The sequence below is a fragment of the Ctenopharyngodon idella genome, chromosome 17 (genome assembly GCF_019924925.1).
Source record: "Ctenopharyngodon idella isolate HZGC_01 chromosome 17, HZGC01, whole genome shotgun sequence".
NCBI lineage: Eukaryota > Metazoa > Chordata > Actinopteri > Cypriniformes > Xenocyprididae > Ctenopharyngodon > Ctenopharyngodon idella.
The window spans coordinates 32,605,563-32,628,437 of NC_067236.1; the positions used below are offsets into that span (position 1 = coordinate 32,605,563).

At 35.8% G+C, this 22,875-nt stretch overlaps 1 protein-coding gene across 4 annotated transcripts in view; it reads right to left on the bottom strand.

Annotated features, from left to right (window-relative positions):
- Positions 1-22,875, bottom strand: part of cdin1 (CDAN1 interacting nuclease 1) — a 95,266-nt gene that overhangs the window by 50,071 nt on the left and 22,320 nt on the right. For 3 of the 4 annotated variants that reach the window (XM_051868246.1, XM_051868248.1, XM_051868247.1), the window contains exons 3-6: positions 15,521-15,566; positions 12,931-12,995; positions 11,458-11,518; positions 5,279-5,351 (exon numbers count right to left, since the gene is read on the bottom strand). In XM_051868246.1, the coding sequence (XP_051724206.1) occupies positions 5,279-5,351; positions 11,458-11,518; positions 12,931-12,995; positions 15,521-15,566 (245 nt within the window). The remainder of the gene's footprint in view (positions 1-5,278; positions 5,352-11,457; positions 11,519-12,930; positions 12,996-15,520; positions 15,567-22,875) is intronic. The other variant, XM_051868249.1, reaches the window with a different exon arrangement.

Here is a 22,875-nt window from a genome sequence, read left to right on the forward strand (position 1 = left end):
CAATTTCAAACTCTCTATTGATCCCGCTGAAGTGAGTGGATATATATTCAGCCTCCCAAAGGCACAATTTCTGTGTCTCTTAAATGCAAACAGGGAAGAAAGGAATGAAAGAAAATAAAAGATGGTGGTGCGCAAAGGCAAGGCGCTCGCCGGCTGAGAGGCCTCGTCTGGCGTATATGAGGCTATTGATCCGTGCACTGCTCTGGAAACACGGGCAAGAACGAGTGGGGAATGATGGATGCGCTTGCCAACAGCACTGGACAAACCTGTTAGCTAATGGCCAACAAAGACAATTATCCAGGCATTGTTTCATCAAAGCAACACATTACAAAAGTCTAATATTCACACAGGGAGATTCAGTAATTGAAGCGTGGAGCCCGTGTGCGCAGAATTTCATAGCCGCCGGCCCGGCAGGTCATTGGACGAGAAGACGGCGCGTCAAAATAGACGTCACTTTCATTTGAATCTGAGCTGGGTTCACACTGCTATAGAGAACGGAACGTCTGAGTCTCTGGAAAACCATCAGGAAGATGGAAGATTACACAAAGAACATTCTTCTCATACTATGAAATATGAACCCAAAAAGCTTTGTCCTTTAACTATATATATATATATATATATATATATATATATATATATATATATATATATATATATATATATATATATATATATATATATATGCCTCACAGTGTATTATCACACATTGTAAACCTCTAACAAAACATTTTCCCACTTCAACAGGCATTAAAGCCTTAATTTACATTTCTGTCTGATATTGTCACTGTTCCCAAATCCCATTATGGACAACAATGTTTGATATAATTAACTAAAACTACAAACATTCATAGGCATAAAAAAAAACTATAATAAAATATAAAAATGAATAAACTTCAGCTAGTTGCCAAGGCAAAATTTCTCATTTTCATTTAGTTTAACTTAATGTGCTAAAATAACTAAAAAACTGAAATTAATAAAAACTATATAATAAAAAATAAATATACTAAAATGTATTTGAAATACATTTATTTCATGCTAAGTATACTACAAATACATTTACATATTATGTACTTAATAAAAATACCCTGCAATTGTACTTTTGGTACACTAAACTGGTATACTTACAGTCTGATAAATTGGAACAACTAATTATGTACTTGTTGCACTTTAATTCTGTGGAAGTAGTGTTGAGGTCCAACTAAAGATATACTTAGTATACTTGTTTGTGCTAAAGTGGAACTACTGCAAGTATATTTAAGGTACACTTTCAATATAAGACCGATATTGCTCAAATATCATACAATCCTCATCTACAGTGACATTAAAACACATTTTAGGCATATTAAGAAATGTGCATTGTGCACAAGTAGTACACCAAATAAAGTGTAATTATAATTTTTATATCAGTAAGTTTAAGTGAATGTAATATATTTGAAGTATACTTAGTATGAATTAAATGTATTTTAAATATATTACTTTTTTACTAGAGTATATAGACATATTTACAAAATAATAAATAAAAATGACAAAAATACACAACCAAATTACTTTAAAATTAAAATGAAAAAGGTGAATATAAAAAAAACAAACTCTTCAAAATATAAGACTATGAAAGCATGCAAACTAAAACAGCGTAAATTCTCATAGTTTTCATGCTATAGCCTGTTTTAAGGTTTCCTTGTTAGAGTATAATTATACATTTAAGTACGGATTAATATTAATTAACAACATGTACTTAGGATAATCCTAACCCGTATAGTAAGTACATGCAGTTAATTATTATTACTCAGTACTTAAATGTATAATTACACTGTAATGACAACACCTTAAAATAAAGTGCAACCAGGTTTGGTTTAGGGTCAGTTAATTATGCATAACTTACTATTATTACTACAGTAAGTACATGTAACATGTAACAAGGACACTAAAAAATAAAATTGTGCATTACTGCTCATTAAAATATGCCTCCAGTTCAGAATTTGAACAGAAATTCTGCCTTTGAGTGATTACCGCTAACATGTCTGACAAGACTAAGAAACGTATATAAGGAGGAGTAATCATGCTGTGGTCTTATTTGCTCCGATCTGTCCTGTAACTGAGTTAAAGACTGTATAACAGCTTGCATATTTGTTTTGTCTAAATATCTTAAATGCAGTTCACTGGTTTGACTAGATGATCCACTCCAGGTTAATGATGTTTCATATGAACAGAAACTAAAACTGGCCAGACACTGGTTGAGTGTGGACTGACGGACATAATTGTGTAATTTTAATCTCGTCATAAATGACTTCAGTAAAAATGGTGCAACTTAATATATATGATAAAGATTATTGTAGTATTTCCTGCAAATCATTAAAATGCAAATATGAATGTCTATTAAAAAGCATGTTTACACTTTATATCAGGCGTCTATGTAACTACTATATACTTGCATCAATAATAATTGTTCGGTACAGTGTTGTTGTTGTATTAAACTTATGTGCTGCTATTGAGGTGGATAGGGGTAAGGTTAGGGACAGGTTTGGTGGTATGGGTAGGTTTAAGGGTGGGTTAAGAGGTAGGAGTAGGGTGAATTATATATGTCATTACAGATATTAATTACAGCTGTAATTACATGCAGGTACAATGTAAAAACATGCATGTACACTATAAGTGCATTGTATTCAATGATTAAATGTTTGAACACAGCAATTACAGACACTTAAAATGTCATTATACTTCAGAAGGACTGAAATATTAGCGTATTATTTTCAGTCCACTGGGTTTTTTTTACAATGTTTTCATGCCTGATTTCAGTGAGATTTGAGCTTCATTTGGCTTTATCATATAATGATCTGTATTTGCCAAAGCATCTCTAGTGGTCAGTGAAGTCTTCTGGAGATCGTGTTGATTTATAATCAGAGGAGCGATATGTGCGGGAGGTCTGCAGGCTTCAGTACTGCCTGGTTCTACACACCGCAGGAGCGTTTTGACAAGCGCTGGATAACAGCGCTCCAAAGTAATCACACGCTTGACTTTGACATACGACTGCATGCATGCACTGGAATCTCTCTCTTGATTAAATCCACGACACGTGCCTGTGACGCGCTGCGATTCTGAATGTGTGTGTGCGGAGAGGAAGATGGCGGACGCTGTGAGAGTCTGGATGCCCTGCACTGAACGTCAAAGGCCAAGCATCGCCAACTTCTGCTCAAATACTGCTGCTGAAAAACACACAAACACACTGAGCGAGGAAACACTCCTGTATCTGTCAGGCATATGCATCTTTAAGCTGCACCATTACAACATGTTGATGACAGATTTCATTTGAAGCATTTAGAGACAAAACACTCCAGATTTATTATTTTGACCATCAACGGTTATCAGCCATAACACAAAAATATTTATCACACATTGATATTGGCTAAAATGTCTATATTGGTCTCCGGAAATACACCAAACACTAATATAAAAAAAAATACATAAAATAAAATAAAATAAAACCCATATTGGCCAAAATGTCAATTGGTGTCCATAAACACCACAGGCACTAAAACATCTAAAAAAAATATATATTTTCTTCTGCAATGTTTCTCATGAATTACCCAGTCTTTGGCAGCCCTCTATACTATTATCTGTGCCGCCACAGTTTCATAATGAACCAAAAATATTTAAAAACTTCTCCTAATAACATTAAAGGTCTCTAACGTTGTTTTGCGCCATTGCTTTGGCAAAGTATCTGTGAACAAGATCATCTCTTCCTCTTTAATATTAGTTACAGAATAAACATGAATGAACATCTGAAGGTATGTTGAAAGATACAGTACAGCTTACTGAAACGTATTTCATGTAATCGCTCAATCAGTGTTTCAACGGCGGAACGACACCAATAAAACAGCTTGTAAACAATGTCATATAGCGTTTACATCAGAAAAGCCATTCAGCGTCTGCAGCTTGTTTCGTTAGCTAGAGAAATGAACTCTTTCGCTACTATATAAGCCTATATATTCATTATATTTCACATAACTTGTTAGTGATGTCTTGATTATTTAACGTATGTTTAAATACATGTGTCATGAAAATGACAGCCACTGTGTAAATGATTATAGTTCAACAACGAATTGGAGTAAAAACAATCTTCTAATTAGATTTAGAAGTTAATGCAAAAACTGCCTTATGTGCAGCTTACATATAATTTGTTATTTGAGTGTTGATTATTATATCTAAAAAATAAATATAATAGATATAAATAGATTTTTTTTTATCCTTAAGAAACCTTTAGTTATAATTTATTTAAAGACAGAGACACAATTTGTTCAGTAAACCACTGTTTAATATAAAAAAAAAAAAAAAAAACCCGTACCGAACTGTGACTTCAAAACCATACCGGACCAGACCCCACAGTCTCACAAAATCCTGTGGGAAACACTGCTCCTGTATATTATGATGCTGTATAGCGATGAACTGATCATCAAAATACTGGACGACACCTATAAACTGGTAATTATTTTCATGTTAAGGACAATAACTGATAAATGGCCAATATTACAATCAGACTTTGTCAAAAGAAATTAAAAAATGAATCCTACAATAATAAAATCTAAAATAAAGTGAATTTATGCATCACAACATTCATTCCTGGTATAGATAAGAGTCTCCTGTTTAAAATCCACATCAGCTGATGAAATGTGTAACTTGAATGCATTGTAAGTGGCTTTGGATAAAGGCTTCTGCCAAATGCATAAATGTAAATGAGAAATAATAATAGTAATAGATCAGGGAGCCTTGGATTTGAGAACAGAGTTCAGAGTTCAATCCAATGGATCAGCATCAGTTCATATAGGAAACTGTGTGTGTCTGAACTGTGCAGCTCAAAGCAACATTACAATGCTGCTGATTTCTTGAATGCTGGATTTAAGCATATAGTTATAGATTTATATACATATAGATGTGATTTGTGCATTTTGGTAACGCAAATAATACAAATAATTCAACAGAAAATGGCAAATCTTTACGTGTATGCTTTCTGCTTTCATATCAGTTCATTACAGGAAAATACCTCATCAGCTATAGATCAACACATACATTCAGAAATGTATTCAATCTCTTTGTGTTGGGTCTATCAGCCGTGTGTTTTTGAGGACGAGGAGGCGCTCAGGTAGAAGAGGGTCAGAATAAATGAGGGGTTATAAATAACACCGCATTGATCTAAACAGCAGTTAAGTGGTGGGTGGCCTGCACTCATGTGCCCTAGGTAGCGCTGTCTGTGTCTCATTAGGGAATAAACGCCTCTACTCACGGACTGAAGCCTCGCGCTCCTGCAGAAAACACTCCAGGATCACACGGGCCAGGAGAGCCGGCGACAGGTCCACCTGACGGAGGAAAACATTAGGAAAAAGAGGCTTTAACAGCAAAAACTAAAATAACTAGCTTCCGACACATGACCGTGCGCATTGATTTACGGCAGAAGACTGAACTCTGACCTGATGCATGACATGCGGAAGCGCAGAGGAGAGAGCAAAACAAAACACCGGTCATGAAGTAGAAGTCTAAAATGAGAAATTTTAAAGAGAAAAATTGGAGGATTTTGCTATAAGAGCGAGAAGTGTCAAAGCTTACGCTACATCAAATCAGGGGTTACTCTTTTGCCGTAAATCGATGCTTACGGCTGTCTGTCGGAAGCTAGTTATTTTACGTTATAAAGTTTTAAATATGGATATTTTTCTTACACAAACACATTGATTTGCTTCAGAAGGCCTGTATTACCCCCCCGGAGCCGTGTGGATATCTTTTATGATGGATGGATGTGCTTTTTTGGGCTTCAAAATCTCATCCTCATTTACTGCCATTATAAAGCTTGGAATAGACGTTTATATGCATTTCACTATAACATAAAACACTCATAATAACGGTCATGAAATCAGTGCATTACTGTTGTTAGTTTATAGCGTGCATGTGACGGGACAACCAATTCGTAACATCAGGACAGTATTGTAAGAGTTAATAGATAAACTTTATTTTTAAACAAAACTATCGAGGCTTCACTGTTGATGTAGGTTTCGATCTCAATGTTCTGGAGCACGTCAGTGATTCGACTCATGCGGTGAGAGGTACTTTAAGATACGAAAGACCTCAATCCAAATGTCACTGAAAAGCAGAGAAACTTCAGGGAGAGAAAGCCTCTAAAATTGCAAAAACAAGATGAGAATCTCACTTTAAGTTATAGCAAGGCCTAAAAGCATGCTGGAATGAAAGTGAAGGCCTGATGGCGGAGCAGCTCTTTGAAGGTGAAACTCCTTGAAACATGCGAGAGCTGGAGCTCAGATCACACCTGACGTACCGCTGCACACCTACGGCTCGTGTTCAGAAAGATCTGCCGTCTCCAGCTTGAGTTCTACACACTATACTAAACAACCTACTGCATTCTGTTCAATAACAAGCTGCAGGAAACATGAAATGCACAAATGCAGTAAAATTTGGTTGTGTCACAAAGGGAATGAACAGATTTGTACACCTGTTTATTTGTCTGTTGTATCTGATCACTTTGTAAAGTTACACTCTCAACTTCAACATTTAGTGCTAAAGGTTTCATCAGGTCACTATCAGCACTAGTCTCGAATGAATTAGTAGACACTAATTATAGTTTGTCTTCAATGTCATTTGTACTGTATGTGGCTTTTGAAAGAGTTTTGGAAAATGGCTTGGAATTGTTTATGACGTATTTCACTCAAATTATTTCCCCCCAAAAATAATACAACTAAAAACAGCACTAGGCAATATATTTTAATCAAATTTATATATTCCGATCCTTGTTTGAAAAAAATGTAGTTGAAAAGTGTTCATTATAGTATTTAAAGGTTAAATTTGTCATGTTTTAGATGTCAAAATATATTCTTGAATCTCAGTTTAATGTGTTACATACATTCTTAAAAATAAAGGTTCTTTATTGGGATCGATGGTTCAGTGAAGAACTTTTAACATCCATGGAAACTTTCCATCGACAAAAGCTTCTTTATAGATTCTTTACATTATTAAAGGGGTCATGAACTGAGAAATCAAAATTCTCTTAATCTTTTGACATATAATGGATCATTGTACTATGAAAACACCCTGTAAGTTTCAGAACTCAACATTTTCTCAGTCTAAAAACAGCTTATATCGAAGCCAATCTGCCAAAGCGACAGGTTGTGGAATGTGTCCCTTTATTACGTAGTAGTGTGGCTAAGCACCGCCTCCACAGAAGATGATCAACGCCTGCTTCTACATCACTGCCTGTTTATCCCCGCCCACCAAATTGCGCATGCCATGTAGAAGGTAACAGAGACGCTAATGATGGGTTACTATAGCTAGCAAGATGAGTACGGCAAGATGTGAATGTCTAAGTTGAGCATTATTTATTTGTATTCAGTACATTTCACTGTGGATTATTTGGTCAATTTGCAAACAGACTTTCATGATATGGACTCGACAGTAATGCAACAACTTGTAAGTAACTGTGTTAATTCTAATGCCTGATCTGATATTAATGATTCATGTACAGTCACATGTTTTTTGTCTATGTGTCAGTAAATCAAACCAGTGACTAAACGCTCAACTTCACCTTGTTTCTCTTAGTAGGATGAAAATAATCTTATTTAAACTGTGATTAAATTATATATAGAAAGTGATCAAAGAACGCTCCTTTTACAATCGCTGGAGCTGTCAATCAAACAGTGCAATTTATCACGCTTATTTATTAAGTTATTAAGTTCACAATTACTTACAAAAAAAGATGAAATCAATGCCCTGTACCGACTCACGGTGAGTAGATCCATAAAAGCAAGAGCTTTATATATTTAAAAAAAAAAAAAAAAATCTTATTTTTTATTTTTTTACAAATGTCAGGTAATGTTTAATGTTTAATTTAATTAAACATGAAATCTTGAAGCAGAAAACCTGAAATAGTATGTTCTTGTAAAACATACTTAGTAACACTTTACAATAAGGTTCATTAGTTAACATGAACTAATAATGAACTGCACTTCTACAGCATTTATTAATCTTAATGCTAATTTCAACATTTACTAATGCATTTTTAAGATCAAGAGTTGTATTTGTTAAAATTAGTTAATGCACTGTGAACTAACATGAACAAACAAAGAACAACAGTATTTTTATTAACTAACATTAACAAAGATATATAAATACTGTAACAAATGTGTTTTTATAAATTAATAAAACTTAAAAATTAATACATTAACTAATGTTAACAAATGGGACCACTTTACAATAAGGTTCTATTTCTTAACATTAGTTAACTACATTAGTTAAGATCAACCAACAATGAAAAATAATAATTCTACAGCACTTATTAATCTTAAGTTAATATTAACATTTACTAATACATTACTAAAATTAAAATTTGTATCTTATAATATTAATGGACCTGAGCTGACATGAACTAACAATGAACTACTGTAAAACAAAGACTAATAAACACTATAACAAATATATTGCTTACTGTTAATTTTTGTTAATGCATTAAATGTCATTAACTAATGTGACCATTAACTAATGTGATCAGTTTGATTCTGAACACAACACACTGATGGACTCGCACTACAGGAAACAACCTCACGTCTGTTATGATGATGACAGTCAGAGACAGAATTCATCATCTGTCTCTCTGAAGCACACAAACTCGCCATCATCAGCCTCACGTTCACGCGTGATACAGCTGGATGAAGACAAACCCACACTGAGATGACACTGAATAATGACGTCCGTGTGAGGTTTCCCTGCCTGATTCAGGTGCTCGTTCTCATCGTTTTCAAATTAATCATGAGTGGATCTCTCATCTGAAACGTTTGAGTAACGTTTACGAAGCTCCGATCACATTCATCACTCTTTAATCACGCCGGGACAGACGCTAGGATCAGTCTGCAGGATTTGAGCTGATTCGGTCGTGTTTGTGTGTCAGATCATGGACGAGTGACGAGCTCACAGGCACGGTAATAATTCTCATCAGTTGTTATAGTGTGGCTCAGTTGGCGATATATATTGTGCCATAAAGCACTATGACTATAGCAATTAGCAGAGACCGGAGCAGCATGAGAGCGCGGCGTAAATGTGAAGTAGCGCATTAAACTGAGTCATGGGACACTTATGAGGAAGACCGTCCAAATCCTTCAACAGCAAACTGACTCACAATCACTCTGAACTCAATCAAGGATCAGACTGTGTCAGTAATTATGACGCTCACTGACAACTTCAGCACACTGGGAGTGATATCTTTCAGAAAGCGATGCTGGACACTAGGGCTGGACACTGACACAAAATTCACGATTTCGATTCACAAGCTTGCGATTCGATTGAATTCAGTTCATATTTTGATTTGATATTGATTCACTTGGAAAAATGTCAGGTACAGTAAATGTCAACTTTTCTCAAAGAAAACAATCTGTTTTGCTGTAAACTATACAGGAACCCTATATTACTGTAATATTACATGATAAAATTAACAACTGATTTGCATACAAACATTTAAACTGCACATGAGGCAGGTTTTCTAATAATAATGTTATGATAATAAAGGGATAGTTCACCCAAAAATGACAATTTTGTCATTATTTACTCATTCTCATGTTGTTCCAAACCTGTATGAGTTTCTTCTGCTGAACACAAAAGAAGATATTTTGAAGAATGTCTGTAACCAGACAGTTGACGGCACCCATTGACTTCTATAGTGGGAAGAAAAAATACTATGGAAGTCAATGGGTGCCAAACACAGATACACACTAGAATGTTTGCCAAATCTGTTTCATCAATATAATAATATTATAGTATCAACGGAGGGTGCTTTTTTATTTTTTTATCCAAAAATTATTTGTGACCAAACATTAATTGGCGGACCCCCGAATGAATACCCTTGCAGTAGAATGTACTTCTAAAGTAATAATAAAAATATAGTTTATTAAAGGGGTGGTTGATTATGATTTCACTTTGTTTAACTTTAGTTAGTGTGTAATGTTGCTGTTTGAGCATAAACAACATCTGCAGAGTTCAATGCAAAGGGAGATATTTTCTTTTAAAGAATTCGCTTTTTAAGGACTACAACAAACGGCTTGTAGGGACTACAGCGAGCTTCTTCCCAGGTTAGTGACATCACTAACCCTAACATTTACATAAACCCCACCCCCGAGAACACACAACAAAGGGGGTGAGGCCATGTTGGGCTGCTTTAGAGAGGAAGAGTTGTTGTAGTAGAGTGTTGTTGCCGTCATTTTACGCCGGACTGCTTCACAAACGAGGGTCAATTCAACACAAAAGATGAACATGACGACACATGCTAGTGGATGAGCTGAATCAGCTCCACAGCAACTACATAAATTTATCCACTAACCATTCAGAAACGTCCAGTTTCATTCTAGAAGTTGTAACTTCTTCCTGAGTCTCTCCATCAGTGTCGACTCCGGTTTGAACAATGTAAGGCTGAACACCGTTACTGACAATCCTCATTTTGGCTGCGTGAGATTCTCCAGCTTTGTTGTTGTTGAGCGACCGAAGCGCGAGCTGTTAAAGCTCCGCCCTCTTCTGGAAAGGGAGCCGGGAGCAGCAGCTCATTTGCATTTAAAGGGACACACACAAAAACGGGGCAAAACCCAAATAGGGGCCAATTTGACAAGCTATAATAAATGATCTGTGGGGTATTTTGAGCTGAAACTTGACTTGATTATTAAACCTCTGTTGTGTAGCACTTTGTTTGCAAAAAAAAATAAAAGGAAACCAGTTTTCATTTGATTAGATTTTACAAGATTAATTAAATTGTTAAAGTTTAATGCACTCACTATAATAAATGTATAATAAGTTATAAAACACAGAATCTAGGAAATTTTAAATGGAAAAAAAAACTGAATTTTGGAAAAAGAAATGAAACAGATTTAATAGGGCCCTAAGTATAATGTTTCTTGCAGTAGTGAATGAAAGCTGTATCATTATTTCCCATGAGATCTGTGTGAGTAAATGCCACAGTCTGAATCAGTGAGGTGATGATGAGGGTGTGAGAGGATCAACACCTTTCACTGGTCAGTGTTAACTGTAACATCATTCACTGTAGTCCACTGACTCGCCCTGAGCTTCACTCGAACTTCACTTAATGAACGTTTGAAATAAGAGAGAGCTTAAATATGTAAACAGCTCACCTACATAGAGATATTAACCACTGACCTCTGTGTCAATAATAGACTGCAGGCGCATTTATGAACGTCACTTATGATAATGACACTGAACTATTTTTCCATGAAGGATAATTGCACGAAATCATTGGTTAATAGGCAGAACCATTAGTCCAATTTTTATAAGTACTAACAGACTGGGAAAACTACAAATGAATCTTTTGGGTTAATTATGTTTGTGCAAAACTCTGCTGGAAACCCGAACAAAATCCTTCTAAAAAATAATAAAGAAGTAGAGAAGGCGATGTGGAGGTGAAGTCATTACCTCGTTGGCGAGCTCCAGCAGAAGCGGGGCCGTAGGATGCGTCTTGGCTTCGCTGCGGTACCTTCATTACCACAAAAAAAAACAACAATGGGGAAGAAAATCAACAAATGAGAAGAGATGACAACAAGAGCAGACCAGCCAGGACATGTCAGCGTCCCTGATGGATTCACCCTCTACCCAAACCAGACGAGGCCGTTCATTAACCTAAAACCACAAAACCCTCACAGACCCACCACACATCAGACGCTCATAATAATAGTTAACAAGAAACATAACGCAGGTTTCCTTTGGATACCAGCATGTTTGTCAAAAATCAGATCATTTTATTTGATGTCTGGGAGAATAACAAACAGCATAGTTGCAGTATCTACACCGCCAGACAAAAGTTTAGACACAAGTGATCTAAATGCGTCTGCTTCAATTACTCAAGCTATTTTTGTAGACAAATATGCATTGGTAACACTTTACAATAAGATCCTATTAGTTAACATTTACTAACGTTGAGCAAAACATTTGTTGCAGAATTTATTAATCTAGGTAATGTTTTGATTTGAATAATTTATAAGTAAATGTTGAAATTTACATCAACTAAGATTAGTAAATGCTTTAGAATTATAACATTAACAAATTGAACCTTATTGTTATGTTACCAAAGGTATTTATTTAGTAATAGACCATTTATTTATTTACTTATAAATCTAAATGAATGAGTTGCAGCAGATAATAATGGACAAGCATCATCAACACATGTTCTTCCTCCACTAGAGTTTAAAGCATCCCATGATGCACCTGATGAAAGAGCAGCTGCAACCTAGACAAAGAGGAGTTTTTCATTTGTGTACATGTTTTGATTGCTACATCATTCCCAGACTTCCATTTGTCTTGTTTCAGTGTTTTCATCATCACTGCACTGTTACAGTGTTGAAAATAGTCATAATAAACAAGAATAACGTAAATGATTTTCACGCTCTCTTAATGCATTTGATAAAATGCCATTAGGAAGGCGATATCGGCACTGAGAGCAACAAAGGACATCATGACGCCCCACCTGTCAACTGGTTTATTGAACAATTGTTGACATTAGTGTTTTATTAGGTGTTTATGTATTGTGAATAAGCTGTATGCGTATGTTATACCACCAATGACAAATCGCCATCAGAATGTGTGTGTGTGGTACTGTGCAAAAGTCTTAGACACTTTAGTATTTTCACCAAAAAAAGGGGGGTTTTAAGCCAGTTATTTATATCTTTTGCTGTAGTGTGTCAGTAGGAAATATCAGTTTCAACATTTCCAAACATTCCTCTTGCCATCAATTGTAATAATCCAGTGAGATTTCTGTATGCACAAGGACATGCCTAAGACTTTTGCACAAAACTATAGTATATATATATATATATATATTTTTAAGATGCTAAGTCAATTGAAAAATGTCTTTGAAGAACACATTAGTGACGCATGTGTGAAGTTTCTTACCTCTGATAATATCCTTTAACCACGTCAGGAGCGTGATGTCTCACAATGCTGCGCTTCATTCTCTTCTGAAACAAACAGCACATTGTAGAGAAACTTAAAGGAAACTATTATAACCGTCATGTAAAATATCACCACACTCTGTATTTATTCATCAGTCATTGTGTTGGGAGGTACAACTGTATATAGTGTGTGTGTGAGATTATATAAACATTTAACTACCATGGTGGATACATCAGTGGACAGGACTACTTGATGTTATTTACATGTGGGAGCGACAAAGAAACTAAGAACGATGCGTAAACAGAGCGTGAACCAAACTAGTCAAGATGAGGATGATATATTTCATTAAGTAAGGTTTGTTTGGCACAACGCACAGCAGAGTTTATTACTTTAACTTTAGACACTGATCTAGAATCAAACTGATGTGCATCACATGTGTATGTCAGGCGTTTCACATTCAAAAATAAGGCCTTGTTCACACAAATACTTTTTCCTCTTCGTTTTTGGCCTTCCATCCACACTGAGACTGCGTTTTTGTCCATGAAAACTGAGCTTTTTGAAAACATTCTCCAAAGTGGATACTTTTGAAAAGCTGTTTTCGCGTTGTAGTGTGGATGGTGAAAACAGAGGTATTTGAAAACAATGACGCATGTTTAGTCATGTGATGCATATTGTACCCATAGATATATATAGTTATACCAGCATTGTTGTGTCTGCTATTTACATTAACAGTATTGCTCAAGATAAATGCTCCTTTGTAAAATCTTCATATTATATTCCTGCAAAGATGACATTGAATTTACTCACATTTGCTATACTGCGTGGCAAAGTATGGTGACAGTTGCGTTTTAAACCAGATTTTTGAGCGCGACCTGAACGCAACAGTGAGCAATGCAATATTATGCTAATAAAATGATCATGTCAGAAGAATAGGGTGAGAACTTTATTATATCTGCTCTCTCTGCATCATCTTGTGAGCTTTTAGTATGTTTTACGGATGCGCAGTAAGGTAATGTATGTGTTTTCAGACGTTTCAGTGTGGATGAGCAACTTTTAGAAAACGCTTAGAAACGTTTGTGTGGATAAGGAGTGTTTTTATATGAAAACTTGTATATGAAAACATTTTCAAATGTCTCCAGATTAATGTAGATGTAGCCTTAACTGTCTGTTCTATAATCTTAGTTGGACCGTTTCGAGTATTTAGTTTTGAAATCAAATGTTTAATAAAGTGAATCAGTTTTTACACTGATTCAGAATGATTCATTCATTGGAAATAAATCATCAGGTATTTTGATTTGAGTCAAGTTACAAAAACAGGCATTAACATGATTATTCAAATAAAAACCAATTTTGCTTACACTAAATTTGGAAATTAATACTTTTACTCATCAAGGATGCATTAAATTTAATCAAAAGTGACAGTAAAGACATTTATAATGTCACAAAAGATTATATTTCAGATAAATGCTGTTCTTTTGAACTTTATATTCATCAAAGAATCCTGAAAAATAAAATGTATCATGTTTTCCACACTGTTTTCAACATTGATAATAATCTTAAATGTTTCTTGAGCATCAAATCATCATATTAGAATGATTTCTGAAGGATCATGTGACACTGAAGACTGGAGTAATGATGCTGAAAATTCAGCTTTGATCACAGGAATAAATTACACTCTACTATATATTCACATAGAAAACATTAATTTTAAATTACAATAATATTTCACTGTTTTTACTGTATTTTTGATCAAATAAATGCAGTCTTGGTGAGCAGAAGAGATTTCTTTAAAAACATTTAAAAAACTGTAATGTAATTTCTAGCAAAAATAACTATATTACATTACTGTAACATAAAATGACCCCCTGACACTTTAGTCGTGCTGGCACCAGATGTATATTTTTACACTGATTCGTGTGTAGAAGTGTTCACTACCCTGTGCTTTCAGCCTCATTCATTTCCTGTTCTACTAAACTACAACCACTCTCCCTTTCATTTGTAATGCGATTCAGTGGCGTCTTAACCCGAGGACAGCGAGAGCAGCGCTTAAAAACAACTTATTTAAAAACTACAAAAGTAATTCTGCTGAGACACAGAGAATGAGTGACAGCTGTCAGGCGGATGATGAATGACTCTATTTTGTGCCGCTGTAGCCGTCTGCCACCGCAGCAGCGGCCATCGATCATCATCGGCTGTCAGCCGCGGAAAGCGGCCGCGACAGCGCGAGTCAGCAAACATTTAGCACACGGAGCCGTGCTACACGGGGAAATTATTATTGTCAGAATAATAATGGTTTAGCATAATTTATTACAGGTCCGGCAAATAAGCAGCGGCTCGATGTTATTAGACAGATGGAGGGGCCGGGTTGGCAGAGGTCCACCGAGACTCAGGCACGGCCCTCCGCCGTGTGTGTGTGTGTGTGTGTGTGTGTGTGTGTGTGTGTGTGTGTGTGTGTGTGTGTGTGTGTGTCGGTCGGGGGGAATCCTCCAAACCAATCAGAGAGTTGGCAGTTCAATTACACAGAAATAAGGGGACATTCATCATTCAATTAGGCAGCTGTCAGGCCGCACAAAGGAAGAAAACTTCTAACCTGGTACTCCTGGGAGAAGATGCTCAGAAGAGTGGACGGAGGAAGACTGGAACAAATAAAAGAAGGACAAAGTTAATTACCAGAGTGCATTGCACGCAGACAAAGAGAGAGAGGAGTGCTTCAAAGCCGAGAGCGGCCGGCCTGTAATCTCAGGAACATGGAAACAAGTGTGGCAAAGTTGTTCCAGATGAACGATTCCTGCGAGATGCCGGGGTTACGAAGCAGAGGATCCGTGTGAAATGAGAGAAATATAAGTGTCCCCGCGTATGATTGGCTGTTGTGTCAGGTGAACACAACACACCTTCAGACCTCATGCATTCACTCTATCTCTGGAACAAAAGCATATGCTGATGCAGGACGTCGTGAATGCGTATGTACGCTGTATAAAAGAAAATGACCTTGTGTTTCTGGAGACTCCAGATAGGTTGCTATTCTGGAAAATGGAGGCGCTGGAGACTAAAGGTTTCCTGATGGTTTCACACCTCATTCTTCACCTTAATTCCTCGTCTTTTGCAGTAAATATCTTTTTTTCTTTACTTGTTTTTGAGAGTAGTTAATATTAATTCACTTACATTTTAGATGCAATATTGACTGTTTTTGTTCTGTTTCAGCAGCAAAAATAGTTCCAAACAAAGATCATAGCGCATCTCATAGAAACACTCAACAGTGTTTTCATTACTGAATGATTCAGCATTTTGATTCAATGAATCGGTTGAGTCAAAGATTCAATGACCCATTCATAAACAACTGCCTCATTCCTGAATGAATCAGCCATTTGAACGAATCGTTTGAATGAATGACTCAATGGGCCCTATTTTAACGATCTAAGCTCATGGTCTGAAGCACACTTAGGGCATGTTCGAATCCTCTTTTGCTAGTTTAACGATGGAAAAAAATGGTCGGCACGCCAGGCGCATGGTCCAAAAGGGTTGTTCCTAGTCTCTTAATGGGTCATGGGTGTGTTTTGGGTGTAATGTGCAATAAATCAATCAGAGTCTCATCTCACATTCCCTTTAAAACCAAGTTGCACTTACACCATGGCGGATTTGCTATTTACATGGTGGGTTTTGCAAGCGGAAAAACTGAACGCTTCTTCAAAGAGGAATCCTTTTATTTTTAATATTTGTCATGTTTGTGTGCTGCTGCACATCCCTGTGTGTGTAACAAGCAGAGTGTATGTGCGTTGTGCACCTGTCTATAGGCACATATTACTAACACTCTCTTTAAATAACACAAAAATACTGCACCACTGACTTTAGGCCAGGTTTTTGTTGGTCAATGGCGCAGTCGTTTTCATTTGTCTGAAAATAGCAACACGCCAACAGTGCACCTGAACACACCTCGTTTTCAAACCAGCACACCCATGGGCGAACAGATGGGCGCAAATGCATTTGCTACTTAAACAACATGGTGCAGGACCTGAAAATGATAACTGCGTCAGGCTGAAACTAACAAAAAACACTGGTGCCATTCCTCTAATCTTATTAAATTTATGAAGCATAAATTTAATAAGATTAGGGCGGGAATAAGCCCTTTATAAAGGTTTAAAAAAAATGCATTCAGGGTAAATATCACAAATGTGCAGATTTAAATATGTCAAAGCTGATAGAACAACTGATGAGAATATTGCTTCAGAATAAATTGTTTACAAAAAAAAAAAATCAATTTTTTCTGGACAAACAACTTTTTTACTCGGACAAGCACATGACCGATTTACTTGTGCGAAGGACAAAAACATGACAAGGCTTAATGCCCTGAATGATTATATACAAAATTAATATTAGTTATTAAGATTGATGTGGTTTGGAGTTGGTAAAATGTGCTTGGAAAAAAAAAAATATGATCAGAATATCGACTTGCCTAATAATTATGCACACACTGTATATATTCTTGCCTCTCTCCCTAATCAGATATTAAATCAAGAGAGAAAAGCCACAAATTACTTTAATGAAATACATTTGAAACTGTAATTATTTAATGCAGATGAGAAGCCTTAGCGAGAGCATCAAAGCAGGTGTCTGTGGAGCCAAACAATCCTGGAGGAAACCCTGAACCGCTAATTCATTTAGAAATCAAATCCAGATGAAATGCTAACAAAGGCAAAGATTAAACTATGAAATATTCCCAATCACTGAAACACATAAGATCAAAAGGTATTAATAAATGGACATTTGATGCCATATGATGATTTATGTTCTTTTTTTTTTTTTTTTTTTTTTGGGATGTTGGTTTCACTGTGTGGCTTTGATTTGGCAGGTAGTTTTTCAAATATTAATAAGCAGTTTTGTTAAAATATCTTTTTTCTAAGAAATATTAGAAAATACCAGATGTATTCAAGTCATTGTATATGCATTTTTAATAGACATAAAAATGAGCACCACATTGCTGACACATTTCTAATTTTAAATATCTTTTACATTTTTTCAAAATCATAAAAGCTTGTGTTTATTTGCATGCTTAAATTCAATTCTGAGCCCACTGTGTGTGTGTATGAATCATAAGAACGGCTATTTTTCATGTATTGACAGAAATGATGGGGTTGAGTCTCATCGGCAGCTGCCGTCGGACTGTTGGGGGATGATGGGATATTGGGGAACATTCCCTCTGCCGCTCATGGGCTTTGAAAAAGGAAACTTTCATGGCAGGAAGCTGCAGCTCCCAAGGGCCGCTCAATCCCATAGACAGCCATGAGCTACATTCATCTCCAGCAGCGCTCGATGTCAAACACCTGGGCTGGGAATAACCCTCCTTACATTCAAAATATTCAATGTGAGCTCTTCTCGGTCCTGATTGGACAGAATGAAATAAAACCGAAAGTGTCTTTCCACGTCATTTAGACATCTCTCATGTGTGAATGTTCTCGAAATACAACCCAGCTTTTTTCCCCACTTTATTTAACTAATTTTATATACTAATAATTGATTGTGTACAGTAATAAAGTTCAGCACTATTGTAGCACAGAGTGGAAAGTTTTCATTCATATTATTGACTTTAAAAACTATATGCCTATTCAGTTATCGGCCCGTTTTCCCATATTAGTTATTAATATTGGCTAGTATTAAAATGTCAAAAGCTTTTTCTCTGCAAACAAAAAGCAATATGTCAATTCTTGTCCTCATAGAAAGTAAAATGCAGCACAAAGTATAGTGTTGACTGGAATATACTGGAATGTTTAACTTCACTATATAGAGCTCCAGACTAACATGTGACAGCAGCAGCATGTGATCTGGTAGCACTTCTATAGTATCACACTGAACTGACCGACAGCTTCAGTGATTATAAAATGAGCACTCTGTACTTGCTTTCTGTGTAATTCAGTTGCAATTTAAAGAAAAGTTTGTTTTTCATGACACTGTGTGGAATTTCTTACTTCATACTTGAGTACAAAAAGTGCCAAACTTTGACAAAAATTGATTTATTGATGATTTGATATTTCATGACAGTGATTTCATACTGTCTGAATATAAATTCAAAAGCAAAAAGTGTGAAAAAAAAAATATTAGGGTGTGGAAATGTCTAATAAGCCAATAAGTGCTCCTCTGGTACTGGTTATAATGGTAATTTATTTTTTATTTTTAAATGAAAGTGTTTGTTTGCCACCAAGTGTTACTTATCCAACATCTTGAAACTTTAATTTTACAAATGGCTACAATCTTTGAAGGATGAACAAATAAAGTATTTGGCCATCACATTAAAAATAACATTTTAATCGGATAACTGTTTAGAGCTTTCAGATGCTGGAAAAAGTTGTGTGAAGCACTTGAAAGTCATTGAAAAGTGCTTAAATTTCACCCTCAAAAGGTTGTACAAACCCAAAATGAATAATGTAAAAAACATTAAACTATTTCTGCCACAATACCATGGTTACAGTTAGCGTTGCTACATTAAATCCATGGTGAATGTTGGTGATTTATGGACTGAAAAGCCTTCTAAAACTTGATCGTTCATGGCACAGTGTTTCTCCTGGTTTCCACGTCAGCACTGTTTGACTTCTCTCTAGACCTTGCAGCGATGTTATTAATACTCTGGGGAATTCAAACGCTTTCTCACTGGATTTCCCATCGCTGTAATGGTGTCACGTGATCGAGATCGGCCCACCAGTAAACCTGTTCTGAGCTTACGCTGTCTGTCATTGGTCTGAGCAGATAAATGGTTCGCACTGCGCAATTCAATCGAGTACCGTGTTTTTTTCCGCTTTCGTTTGCTGTTTCTCATATGCAGCAGAAATGGCAGCTCTTCAGTTGGGCAATGTGGTGGCGGCGGCACCAGTGTGACCCCTAACAAAATTTAGCCATACCAGCAGGAAAAAGTTTTAGTTTTAGCCAAAACCAAAAGTTTATTTAATAACCAATCAATTAATTAAATTCATTAAATCAACATTAAAAACAAACATTTAAATTGCACACAAGGCAGTTTTTATGTTTCAATTTTGTTTCTACTGAAATTCGTAGTTGAAGTTAAATAGTGGCTGTCATATAGGGCTGCAACAACTAGTCGATAAAATCGATAATAATCGATAATGAAAATCATTGACAACGATTCTCATTATCGATTAGTCGGGTCTGCCCACCGTGCACGGAAAACTTCTGCCAGTCACTTCAAAACTTACAGCACTGAATTACGCATTGCTGTGGACAAAAATGCATCTAAATAGTGGAGGAAACAGAGTGAGCTGCTGCAGGAAAGGTACATGATCCAAGCTGCCCAAAATATGAGAATTCTTTATTTTCAGCTTCAAGCTAATGCATTAGCGTAATGGCCTGCCCTGTCAGGCGCTTTGACAGATGCATGTGAGTCCTCAGCGCAAAACGTTCATTCTACGACTATATCCTTATCTATAAATGTTACAAATTCACACGAGAATTTCCATTTTGCATAAATGTTCGTTCTGACAGTCTGTGTTAAACTTCTACCCGCGTCAGACAGACGGAACGCGGTATAGAGGGAGACAATTAATATTCACTGCAAAAATATTCATTTTGCTGATTGTTGTTATTTGCTGTCATTTGCTGATCTGTTGTTTAAAGTTAAATTTTGATTTAAAAGTCAACATGTCATTCAAGTATTTTATGAGAGTAGTAACTGTAACAACATGTAATGTAATATAAACGTTTCTTATAGCCTATTTACATGATACAGAAATGACAGTAAGAGGTGATTGTGTCCAGAGTGAATGTGTGTGTTCCTGCAGAACATTTATCTTGCCTGTTGGTTAACACTGAGTTTTTGTGTTTTTGTTTTTCTTTATTATCTTTATTACTATCTTAATTTGTAATGTAGAGATTTACACTATATTCACTATACAGTGCTTAAATTTATTAGACCTCTGTCACCCAATGTAAGTTTGTGCCACAGCTGTCCTAAACTATCAGTATTGGTGCTAAAATCATTTTTCATGTTTCTGTAATGGTTAATCCACCAGTATTGCGCAAGCTCTTTAGTTACAGCAGTATTTCTAATGTTAAAATATCACTTTTGTTGTTATCCATGAATTTTCAATTTAAAAAGGTAAAGCACTTTATAGATTTTTTTTTTTTTTTTCCCTCAGATGCCTAATTACAGTCAATAACGGAGACTATTATTAAGTTTTTTGGATATTATGTGTGAATAATAATGACTATTTAGTTGTTTCAGTTTGTTATTTGCGTAGTAATAGGCAATAACATGTTTAGTTTTTGATAGATTCCTAAAATATTTGTGTTCTCTCTTTATTATGACAGGTAGTCTAATAAATTAATCACTGTATGTTTTCATAGAATTTATTTGGCACATTTATTTGAAGTACATTGGGCAGGATGTGCAATAGTGTGTTTTTTGTAAATTTAAAAAAAAAAAAAAAAAAAAAAGGGGATTTGTATCTGATTAATCGATTAATGGAAAAATTAATCGGCCAACTACTCGATTATCAAAATAATCATAACTTAAAAAATAAAACTTATTTTCATGTCAGATTTATGAACATTATTTAAAACATTACTAACAGTGTATCAACACTGTGGGAAATGAGTATTGAAAACTTTTCAAATATTCAGATCGATGTGCATCAAAAAAAAAACTGTAATTTTGACAATACTAGAACAAAGTCTCCATGTGTGAAGTTGTTCACAGCTGCAAAATCTCAAACAAAAAACACTACAAAGTGAACAAGAGAAGAAAAAACATGAAATCACAATCTGTTGGCTCAGTATTGGCAGTCAGTCTGTTGGGTGAACAAAGAGAAGAAAAACAGCGTGAAGATCAGAGAACATTCCAGTCACGGGCTTCATTTACAACAACACACCCGGGAGAGCGCTGGACCGGCCAAATAAGAGCCATTACGTGAAGACATCAACACCGGACCTTGACCAGCCCACATTCACACATCTGTTAGGCTTCAGATGGATTACACCATATAATGATCGTGATTAGGCCCTAATTGCTAAATCTTTAGCCTGTTGAGTTTAAAGTGAGGTAAACTGCCCTTAATATCTGTGAAAACAGATCTGTGTCAAACAATGGGCTGAACTTTGAATTATGGGCTTGTTTAGACTCACAGTTTAAGGTCTGAAACGCTCTCGCATGAGTAAATACATCATCAGGATGAAAACGGCTTTAACACAAGGACCTGAGAGAGGCACTGCATCTGAATCACATCAACACATGACCATGCATGCTTTTACTAGAATACACATTACTGATGATCAGAAGTTTGGGGTCGGTAAGATGTTTTAATGTTTTTGAAAGAAAACTCTTCTGCTCACAAAAGGCTTCATTTATAAATACAGAAATACAGTATATACAGTAAAAACAGACGTGATTCATTTCAGTAAGTTGTTCTGTATCTTTCAACATTCCTTCTGATGTTCATTCATGTTTATTTGCTGCTGTAACTAGTAAAGAGGATAAGATGATCGGTTCAACTGAGGCGCTACAGTGATCTATCAGCACACATTAAAGAAACACAAAAACAGATTTATTATGATAAAACTAACAGAATTTGAAAGCTGATACTTTGTTTAATATCAAATGCATCAAAGCACAAAGATTACTGGATGGCAGGAGCTAAAAATAATGTTTAGTGAAGTTTTGTTTATACAAGCAGGACAGTGAGTCCAAACACAAGGTTACAGGAACAAACACATGAATGTCCTGAAAGTCCCGATCCAAGGCCTGATCGCAGTAATGGTTGGGACTTTTGGAAGACTACAGTAAGCAAACATCGTCCACACAACCTGAACTTAAAGCCGTCACAGCTGCAGAAGATCAAAACACTCTCTTCCACTGAAACGACAGAATCTGTTTCACGATTCTCTATGCGTCTAAGCAGCTACAAAACACTTTCATATTTCATAAACAACTCCTGAATTCAGGAAAAA